Raw genomic sequence first — 10,756 nt, forward strand, 5'->3', positions numbered from 1 at the left:
TTTTTTTTTTTTTTTTTACTTTTGCTTCTGTTGTTTTATTCCTTACCTGCGACCCAGCACCGGTCTAAAAGCCCCTCCTTCCTCTCCAGGACGAAGGACAGGGCCGTCAGGCCAACAGCCAGGTAGAAGGAGATACTGCAGTGACCAGAAAAAAAGGAGGAGGTTAATAGTGTTTTTAGTTAGAAATCTATAAATCATTAGTWCTTTACTTCATTATATTTTTACAGCATGTTTCTTCTGACATATATTAAATAAAAACATTCTTTAATTTGTTAAATTTGTCCTGACCTGAGCACAGCTCCGGGGGTCACAAACGTGGTGAAGTCTGTGTTCAGACTTCCATAGATTGGCTCTTCAAACTAGAAAAAAAGAAATAAATAAAACACATTGATTTATGTGACATCACTTCTAACTACTTAATGATATTTACACAAACATTTATGTTCACAAATCTTCAATAAATTCTGCAGTTTTCCTTGAACTTTTACCTTTATTGGCAGGTCGGCCAAATATGCCATGCTACCCATTTTATGATTCACAAAGGCCTGCAGGCAGAAAACATGACAGATTTAAGTTTTTATGCTGCCTGCTATCGATCATAAAGAGTTGTAAGAATTTAAGTGCAATAAAATGTATTTAAATGTTTGTCAAAGAAAGTGATCGAAAATGAGTTTTGTTGAATGTCATTATACAATTATTAATACAAAAATGAAAAATGCTGCAAATACAAAGCCTTAAAGTGCCTGTAACGTCAAATTTTGCAATAAGTATAAATGCATTTTTTAGAAAGATAACATTGATAACTTATTGCAAAATAAATTTCACGCCGCTGAGATGAACAGCTGTTTAGATATTTGCGTGTGAATAAACAGGAAGTGATGTCAAAGGGGAATGTCTGCGTGTGAACAGATTGTTACTTCATTGACAACAGACTGGAGAGAAGAACCTGATGTTTCTTTAGATTATTTGGAGTCACTATCGGAGAGATGAAGAAGAGTTCAAATAATATTGTTTCAATAAACAAAGTCCAGGGAGTTTTCTTTCTCAAAGAGTTCCCCTTTGATGTCACTTCCTGTTTCACGTTGGCTGAGCCAAGTTAGGTGACAAAATGGGTAAAATAATGTGCCAAGTTTCTTACATATAAATATGTTTTCTTTGACCTGCTGTRTTTGAAGGAAAGGCACGTCACAGGCTCTTTAAAGAATGAGCATTCATTGATTGAGCTGTTTTGTCTTTAATAATTTTAAGTGTGTGAAGTTTCTGTACCTGAAAAGCTTGGTGAATTTGCTTCTCCAGCATTAACCCAATCTGTTGATCTGGGAAAACATAAACAGCAACATTTCAGATTTTCAGTCACGACGATAAAAATGACTAAAACTGACTACATTTTACTCAAGATTGTTTTTATTTTGTGTTTTTTTGTAAAACGTGTAAGCATCCGCAGAATGTGAAACTTAAATGTGACATTTAATCCAGACCCTGACCAGCACAAAGAACAAATCAATATGTTTGGGCCTTACTTGTCAGGTCCAGCCAGACGTGTACTGATCCTCCATCAACCACCTCCTTTGGAACCTGCCGCTGCAGAATCCTTAAAAAAACAAAAACACAGTCAGGATCTCAAAAAAAAAAAAAACGAACAACTCAGCAGCAGGGAATAAAACTAGAGTGAAAGGGTTAGATTACGAAGACAAATAATCAGGATTAGATGCTAATAATAACATTTTCTGTTCACATAATAACATTAAAAAGCAACAGTTTTTAACTCCTACCCATCATGCTTTGCTCACACAACCCCCCCAACAACAACAGGAGGAGGCGAACTTTAGGTCACAACAACTTGTCAAAACTGTTTAAGCTCTCAAAGCCAGGAGACGTGCACACTCTCGCACACGCGTACACCTTTTGTTTTGCTAAAGCAAGGCCGGTCACACGATCGGCACATGATACAGTGGGAACCTGCCTTTGATTAGTCGGCTCCAAAACCAGACCTGCCTGGGTGTTTTAGGGACCGGGAGGACCAGACTGTCTACCTGCGAATCACATGATGGCGACTCATGGCGAAAACAAAACCTGAAGACTGACTCATGCTCACCTGACAGCAGCTCTCTGGGCCGTTCTCAGAGCTTTTGATTCCCAAAGGTTCGAAAGGAATTTTCAAAATGTAATGAAAAAACAAAAATAATATTGTGCCCATTGTGATGAAAGGCAGGTGATTATGTACTGTTTGTAATTGCCTGTGTTTATTTGTCTGTTAGCAAAATATCTCATGAACCACTGAATGGAAAGTAATCATCAGATGAACGTCTACAACTGATTATCTTTTGGAATCGATTCGATTCAAGATGGCCAACACAGCTAATCATAGAAAACCCAAAAATGGCCATAACCCAGGCAATTTCACAGATATTGAACTAAAATCTGCCGTGGTAGGAGCTGAGAGTCATCCACAACACATAATCTGAGCACCAACCGATTGGTTAAGATGCTGTTGAAATCTTTGGCATGAAAGGTGACACGCATTAATTCTGCAAACCTTTTTACTGGTGCAGCTCTTAAGACGTGTGAGGATATTTGGTGATGTTTGGATCGAATTGTCCCAGTAGTTTGAACGAAAAGGGAATTTTCCATGATTTATACCCTCAGATATCCGACATGTGTTTCACAGCTCTGACTGTACTGTTGGCTTTCACACGACCTGTTTTCATGAGACCTGAACTGCAAAACATATTATTCTCAGGCACGACGGAAAAGATGTTTCGGCCTCTTTTACACACAAAGCAGGGCTGAGGTGAGCGCGGTTCAGAGAGATCAAACCGGTTTTCACGTGTAAGAAGGCCTTCTGCACACACTGTATGTCTGCAGTCAGGTGCTGCAACATTGTGCAACATTTCTCCTCCTCTGTGAGGTGAGAGCGTTTCAGCCCTGCAGCTGGAATGCACCTTGTGCTTGTGTCACATCAACATATTTTAAAGAACCAGGCTGCCTATTTGTGCTTTTTTTCTCTCTTTTTTTTTTTTTTTTTGGATAATGACTGAGCAGTGCTTTGACGCACACGGCCATTTTCCTTTGTAATCAGAACACTGCTGCAGGTGCACAACGTTAGCACTGGTTAGTGGAACGTAAAAAAAAACAACTAAAAGCAGAACTGAGCACAGAGGAGGAATGGTGAGCAGGAACATGTGTTCTGAGATGGGGGAGGACAAGAAGCGTAGGATAAACTTTTAAATCCTACAAGTTTAGACACGTCCAGCAGCAAACAGACCTGACTTTCACTTCAGTTCAACTGGACACATTTTCCATTTAGTGCGTCTTTAATGGTTCCACGTGCAAATTTTCAAAACCATCACCACACCAAACTTTAGCTCAATGTTTGTATAAATGACTGAAATAAAGCCTGTTTTGTGTTGTCTAAGGTAGCTGAGGCAGCCAACTTGAATTGGGTTGACTCCAGATGGTAATCAGTTGTATTTATGCATCCAATGATTACCTTTTGAAAGTTTCATTAAACCCTGTCCAACGGTTCACGAGATATTTTGCTAACAGACAGACAAACACAGATCATGGTAAATACAAGATCACTTGTCTTTCATGACATTGGCTAATAAAACATCCTAGAAAAGTAATTTTAGCTATTGATTTTATTGTGAAATAAACTGCAGATTTGGGATTATATTATTTGTTAAAGCTGTTACCTGTAATAAGCTAATATGATATCAAATATTTTAACTCAGGTGATCATTTATATCATGAAATAAAGAGGCTGTGAAGGTCAAGACCCCAAAAATCTCTTATCTAACAAATATAGTATATTTTATTTCCTGTCCTACTCACAGTTTGTGGTGACTACAAATTTATTAAAGTAAAGTAAAGAAAAAAGTAAAGTAAAGTAAAGTAAAGTAAAGTAAAGTAATATAAAATTTTGAATAACAGAAACCAATAAAACAATCAGAACTGCCGTAATTTCATTTTATAAAATTCTAGACTTTTTTTTAGACATTCAGTGTTTCACACATTTTGGGCCAATTTTTTTTAGCGAAGTAAAACAAGATTTATTCACGTTGACACATAATCCAACAAAACCAGATACAAAAAAATGCTGCTCACATCATTACTGCAGCTACTTGTATGTTTTTTTTCTCACCGTTTAGTCAGGTAACTGGTAAAGTTCTTTCCAAAGCCAATGACTCCCCAGTACTTCCCACTATAGGCTCCCTCAAAAGCCTCATGATGGGACAAAGGAACCTATGAAGAGAATTAAAAAACATATTACATTACTTTTTTTAATTACAAATAAATCTAATTGATCCTGGCTATATTTAGGACACATTAAATGACTGAAAACAACAACCAGACAAAACACATTTTGATTCACTGCACAACATGTTTATCTGTCCTGGATACACAAATCACATAACCCTTATGTGTGCATGGGCCACGGTCATTGTTAATGCAGTTATACATGTCAAGTTGTACAGATTGCTGGAAAAAACACCGGTTCTTCCCCATTTTGCAAGCATCCACAAGTTTCTGTAAAAGCGYATGTAGGCTGCCATGACAGAGCGCTAGCCCCGCCCCTGTTTTTATATTTCTGGTTCGTCAAAGAGAACCAGAGATTCATTCATTCAGAGAGTTATGATAACAACAAATCCAGTTTGTTTTTGCTTTAACTGGTGGTTTGAGCAGTTCAATCATGAGTTCGGGTTCAACTTGTGTTTTTGTCGGCTGCCACAACGATTGAAGAAAACTGAGAAACACTTCAGAAACATTTTTGCCTGGATCAAGACGTAGTAAAGGCACGTCCATGCCCGGCGTCCTACAAACTGCACTTTGTGCCGATGAAGGAGGATCATAAACTAATGTGGCCGGCAGCTTTAAATCTCAAAAACCCACAGAAGAGAGTTCGTTTGACCTTTTCATTTTATCGACAAAAATCCCACAGATATACACCCCGATCCAAAGCTCGTTCTACATAAAACTATATAAATGGCTTAATTTAACTCTCTCAATTCTGGGAATACTAAACAATCCTATTCCCAAATGCAAGCTGAAATATTCTGTCTACATGGCAGGATTAAAAGATGAGGAGATTAACCCCCAGAGTCTACAAAAGTCTGATTTGTTTTAATAAAAAATGTGCTAATGGAGTTATTAGAGGCAATTTCTTTTTGTTTATCGTTTATTTAAAATGACTGCAGCTGTATGAAACCCTCCAGTTCATCTCTAAAGGTTGCTAGCAAACTAGCACCCAGTGAATTTAATGTTTAGAATACGGAGGGAAAAAGACTAATCACAAAACTTTCATAAAATTATTACAATTCTGAGGGGCTTAGGAACATTTTACTTCCAGAACAGTTGACATTTATGATTTAGCCTTTGTGTGTGTGTTCAGGGAAAGACGAGGTAGTTGATGTCAGTAGCAGCTAACATCGGGCCATAGCTTCATGTCATCTACCCAGTCTGAGACGGGTGAGCCACTGCTAAAGAATTGTCCTTGCCACTTTTTTAAAAGACCCTTACAGTACATGCACCTCCGATGTGCTGCCACTTACACCAAACTTCAGTGAAAAATACTTCCTCTTTAAATTATGGGATACTGTGGATAGAGAAGTACAGAGAAATCTCGAGGATGTTTTCAAAAACTCAGCTTCTAATTGCTTTTGGGTCTCAGAATCTGTAAGACGTTTTAAAAAAAAACAAAGCTATAAATAAAATTAAATAGCCCTTTCCCAATCCGCTCTGCGCTGCAGGCACTGTTATCTGCCCCACCATCTTTCTTTCCCCACAGCCAAAAGTCTGCTTGTAAGCCCCGCCCCATCATCACCACCTAATAGGCAGCGCCTGGGGCACACATGTCAACCTGTGCAGATTGTCCGTAAGTCATAAGGAGTTTACGTCATTTTGCAGGTATGCAGACGTATAGAGCAATCTCACAGATTTTTTCAAAACCTCATTTTCAAATTTATTTAAAATGTCAGAGCCTGTAGATCAGGGATATTCAACTAAACTGTTCTGAGGGCCACAATTACTGCAGGTCAACAGCTGAGGGGCCAAACATCCAGCAATTAAAGTTATTATGTAAATAAATCAAGTATTACAAAGATCTGTTACCTTTGAATTAGTTTATTTTGTTGTATTTAATCATGAATACAACATACAGAACCCCATAAAAGTAGTGATAAACAAAAATAACACATTATGCCTCTTATTGAACACAATTATTTTGACATCTCTGACTTGCCAAATTTTTAAACCAATTATATTTTCACTTTCATAGTTTTTTCTTCAACTGCTTGTAATTTTAACTGTCTTAGATGTTCATTGAAATGGTTTTTACCAGCTTGTAGCCAAGATTCTGACAATTCTGTAGATACCAAACATGTCCATGATTAACTAAAAGAACTTCGAGTGATTAAAGTAGAAAACCGGGGGTTTGGGCTTAAGAGGTGAATGAACCAATTGGTGGGCCGAACTTTGGTCACTCATGGGCCGGATGTGGCCCGCGGGCCGCCAGTTGAATAGCCCTGCTGTAGGATGATTAAAAAAAACAATAAATAACCTCAAACAGCCGTCTTCCAACTGTTCTGCCGCTAGAAATAAGTTTTGAACTTTTTCCACTCTCCTTTCCTCCTGCTTCGCAGCGGGCGCTTTCATGTCCGCAGCCGATAGACCAGTGTTTCCCAAAGTTGGGGTCGGGACCCAAAGTGGGGTCCCGAAAAATTAAGGTGGGGTCCTAAAAAGATTTTTGGAATTAATTACATTTTCGCCTTAGTTTTTACAAAGGAGTGAGGTTAGTGTATTTAAAATGGATAAATGTAGTATTAAAATATTGTTACTATTAACATTAACTATTGTTTAGTTGACCTGATACAAATGTTTATCATCCAAAAATAGCTGGGGGCACAGGTCTCTGCTACTGTTGTTTTGTGGGTCAAAAGCTGAAAAATTTGGGAACCACTGCGATAGACAACCCCCACCCGCGGGTGCGAGTTGTACGGATTTTTGGCAAAATTTACGGATTTTTGAGGCTCTTTATACAGGTAAACGTCCGAAGAGGTTGACATGTATGCTGGGGTACCAGAAGCTCAAAGCCAGTGTCAACAGCAACAGAAGAATAAACTGACAAAGAAGATTTGGCTTTTATTTCTTGTGCGCAACCTACATACTCGGCTCCACTGTTCATCCCAGAAATACATGTTCCTTACAAATCTGGCACCATTTAAAAGAGGAATGAACAAGCTTTCCAACAGTATAAAATTTACTAAGAAGCATTGTTACAACAAATAAATAATCTACCAAATACAAATGTCTTTCCTTTATGTGCTAAGTTTAAACTAAGTTTAAATGTTTATATAGATATGTGCGTGTGTTTGTATCACATCATACTGTAAGAGTGCAGTTCTGTCACTTAGAAAAAAGGAGTTTCACTGACTTTCTTAGAAAAAGGGAAGTCTGAATGTTTGTTTTACTGTAAACAGAAGTGAAACTTATTTGCTCGAGAGTAAAAATAAATTTGACATGTGAGAGAGAGAGTGGGGAACAAAAGGTCCCGTCAAGGGTGAAATCTTCGTTTTCGTCACCAGAACAAAATACAAACTAGAAGAGCAACTGATTTGAAACAATGTAACAACAGTGAGTTTATTTGAATCTATCAGCAGATCCTATATGCACACAGCAAACTGGTACCTGATGCACGCTGGAGTTGTCCAGGAAGGACAGCACCATGTTGCTGAAAGAAGAAGGGGAGGTATCGTTGTTCACCACGGCCACCTGGATCCCCTTCGGCTCTCCTCCAACGCACAAGCAGATCAGCGAGATCTGGATGACGGGCAGCAGGAACTGAAAACACAACGAGCTGAAAGGAAGAGCACAACGGTCAGAACCACAGCCGCTCCTGCCGTTATAAAACAAGCTCATCCTGATCGAACGAGGCTCCAACTAACCCCGGCATTCTCTTCATCCGCACCATGGTTTTAACGATTAGAGCGGCGATGTTTCGCCCTTTTGGCAGCACGTGTCGGGCTCGTGCCCTCCAGTCCACTGAACAGCAAAAAAAGAAGAAAAAAAGAAAACGTTGGCTCACCAAAAAAAATGTAATTTAGCCATTTAGATAAAGACTGCACAAAAACAATAATATCAGAATGTCAGAAGCTCATGATGATGTTAAGGAGGCTTGAAAATGAAGTTTGGCAAGGTTCAAAATCACAAAACTTCAGTCAAATACACTTTATCCTTATTCTTTTAATTTTATTGTTACTTTTATAACACTAAAAGCTTTTTAGTATACGTTTCAGTCCACTGAACCATTGCACATGGCACTAAAAAACAGGAAGAGGCTGTTGGTTTTGAACACAAGTGGTAAAGAGCAGTATAGTGCCACAAAGAGAGTAAATATTAAATCAGTCATTTGGACTGAAATAAAGCCAGAGATAAGTGATTTGTCTCAATAAATGCGTTCATCACATCTGTTATCTACAGAGCAGTCCAGAGTTTGGAAAAGGTCCGGTTGATAAGCTGCACATAGAGCTGATAACAGAGGGTGCATTTGAACATGTGATTGCAAAGCCTGCAGTCATAAAGTGACTCTAAATGGAATAATGAAATAAAAACAGATTAATGTGTTCAGATAAACCTCCCTTTCAGAGATTTAAAGTGGTGTATTTAAAGTGATGGTTTAAAACAATAGACACTTCTGTATTAGCTCAGAGTCTTCAGTCCAGTGATGTGAATTTTTGATTGTGTGATAGAAAAAAATAAAATAAATACCCGAACACTTCGGATGTTTTTCAGCAGGTGGAGGGCCGATCCCGAGGATTGGCTGACTCTCGTCCCGCCCGCTTTCGAACGATTCGCTTTTCTCCAGGGGTCCGCCCGGAGGACCGGATCCTCGCTGGATGCTGTTCTGGTCTGACGACTGACACAGCTGCAGGAAGGCGTGTTCCAGGGTCTGCAGCAGCAGCACACAACAAACGGTAAAAACAGAGGCGACTGCTGCAATTTAGACAATACATCCTGCTTTGAAAGGCTGTTTCTGAGTGCGCTGGTGCGAAATGCATCGTGAAATGTAAAAGCAGGACTAATGACACCGATTTCTAAACAACCTCCCAGCCCTGACTACCAGACTCAGGAGTGTTATCCACAGTGGGTTAGAACGGTACTCACTGCTGCACTGTGCTGCTTCATGACTGCATCAGGAGGACCCTCAGCCAGCAAGTGTCCRTTTCGCATGAGGCCGACCTTCAAAATAAAAATAATGAATAATTAAGGATCTTTTGGTCTAACTAAAATAAGAATAAAAAAATGTACTTTTCCCTCTCCTCTCTTCATACTTCAATCATCACCTTAAACAAACACGCATAACTACTTCAGAAAACACAAAAACCAGTATGTAGTTAAATCAATCAAAAAAATATTAAGGTAAAATTTGGCATGATCGTTGCTGAGAGCCAATCCCATCACATATTCAAAAAGTTAATAGATTACATAAATTCTTTGCTTAAAACTTTAACATTTCCTGTTGGAGTCATTGGTATATTAATATCTCATAAACCATATGATGATTTCTAATGAAGCTTTAGACGGTAACCATTTGGTGTRCATCTACAATTGCTTTAACATTTGGAGTCAATCTGATTCAACACACCGCACAAGTTTACATGCATTATGCAACAGTTTGGAATGGTAGTAGCTGACAGCCATCCCCATCACATACGCAGGGGACATCTTTGTTTAATACGTTCGCATTGCGTGTAAATTCTTTCAAGAAACGCTACTTTTAATGCTTTTATATATTTTCTTTGCAGCCTGTTTAAACAGCAGTCTTGATTTACACCTCCTCTGTAAATAGACTACTTGGTAACAGACCGATAAAGCTACAGTTTTCTAGGTCATGTCAAACTGACATGACAAAGTGGCATTACTGGAGGAGCTCTTTCCTTAAACATTAAGCCTTGTTTTGCTGAGCTACCTGCTACGTCTCACATTCTTCTGCCAAGGTGAAAGAGTCATGAAGGCCAATTAATGAGCATGCATGCGTCACTGCGGCTCGCTTGTTTTGACTGTGAAGGCAGAAATCTCTACGTGGTCGGACGGGTTTTATTGGAGACTCTCTGCCTCTGCTGGCAGGTGCTGCAGCAGTGATAAGATGAAGTGATCTTGAATCTTGATCTGAATTCTGCAGCTTGGGGAACAAAGATTCCAGTTGAGTGTTTACAGCGTGACATGTGGGTCAAATGAACAGGTGGTGTGGAACATGAAAAGTATGACACAGATAGCTGCTGGTATTTCCTAAGTCATTCTTTGTGACTCCCAGCTGGCGGGGAAAGCTTCTTAAACTGCACTACAACTATCACGGGACAATCATTTCTTTGTTAGGACCTTGACAAAGAGTGAAATCTTTTCAGTCTTTAGCTGTATGAGGCATATGTGACGGTTCACAGCTGCTGAACTGTGCATGAAAGATTTTCTTCTCTGTTTTACTTTTATGTAAATGTGAGGTACAAAAAACTTTGATCTGAGCTGCAAAGACATGCACCAGTTTTGTATGTGAAACTGTCAAACTCAATTTGATTTAACTACGTTACTGCAACAGATTGCTTTTGAAATGCAAGTAGTAAAGAACACCAAGATATAAAAAATAAAATAAAATAAAAATAAAATGTATAAAAAGTAAGGTGACTTGTGAGCTTGTGGATGGATGGATGGATGGATGGATGGATGGATGGATGGATGGATGGATGGATGGATGGATGGATGG

At 38.9% G+C, this 10,756-nt stretch overlaps 1 protein-coding gene across 1 annotated transcript in view; it reads right to left on the reverse strand.

Annotated features, from left to right (window-relative positions):
* The window catches only part of abch1 (ATP-binding cassette, sub-family H, member 1), a 37,768-nt gene that overhangs the window by 7,652 nt on the left and 19,360 nt on the right, over positions 1-10,756 (reverse strand). Inside the window, exons 7-16 of the mRNA XM_014021454.1 lie at positions 9,163-9,237; positions 8,767-8,947; positions 7,944-8,040; positions 7,687-7,855; positions 4,145-4,245; positions 1,521-1,591; positions 1,267-1,316; positions 489-545; positions 289-359; positions 47-135 (exon numbers count right to left, since the gene is read on the reverse strand). Of these exons, the coding sequence (XP_013876908.1) occupies positions 47-135; positions 289-359; positions 489-545; positions 1,267-1,316; positions 1,521-1,591; positions 4,145-4,245; positions 7,687-7,855; positions 7,944-8,040; positions 8,767-8,947; positions 9,163-9,237 (961 nt within the window). The remainder of the gene's footprint in view (positions 1-46; positions 136-288; positions 360-488; positions 546-1,266; positions 1,317-1,520; positions 1,592-4,144; positions 4,246-7,686; positions 7,856-7,943; positions 8,041-8,766; positions 8,948-9,162; positions 9,238-10,756) is intronic.

Source organism: Austrofundulus limnaeus, unplaced genomic scaffold, assembly GCF_001266775.1.
Source record: "Austrofundulus limnaeus strain Quisiro unplaced genomic scaffold, Austrofundulus_limnaeus-1.0 Scaffold293, whole genome shotgun sequence".
Classification (NCBI taxonomy): Eukaryota; Metazoa; Chordata; class Actinopteri; order Cyprinodontiformes; family Rivulidae; genus Austrofundulus; species Austrofundulus limnaeus.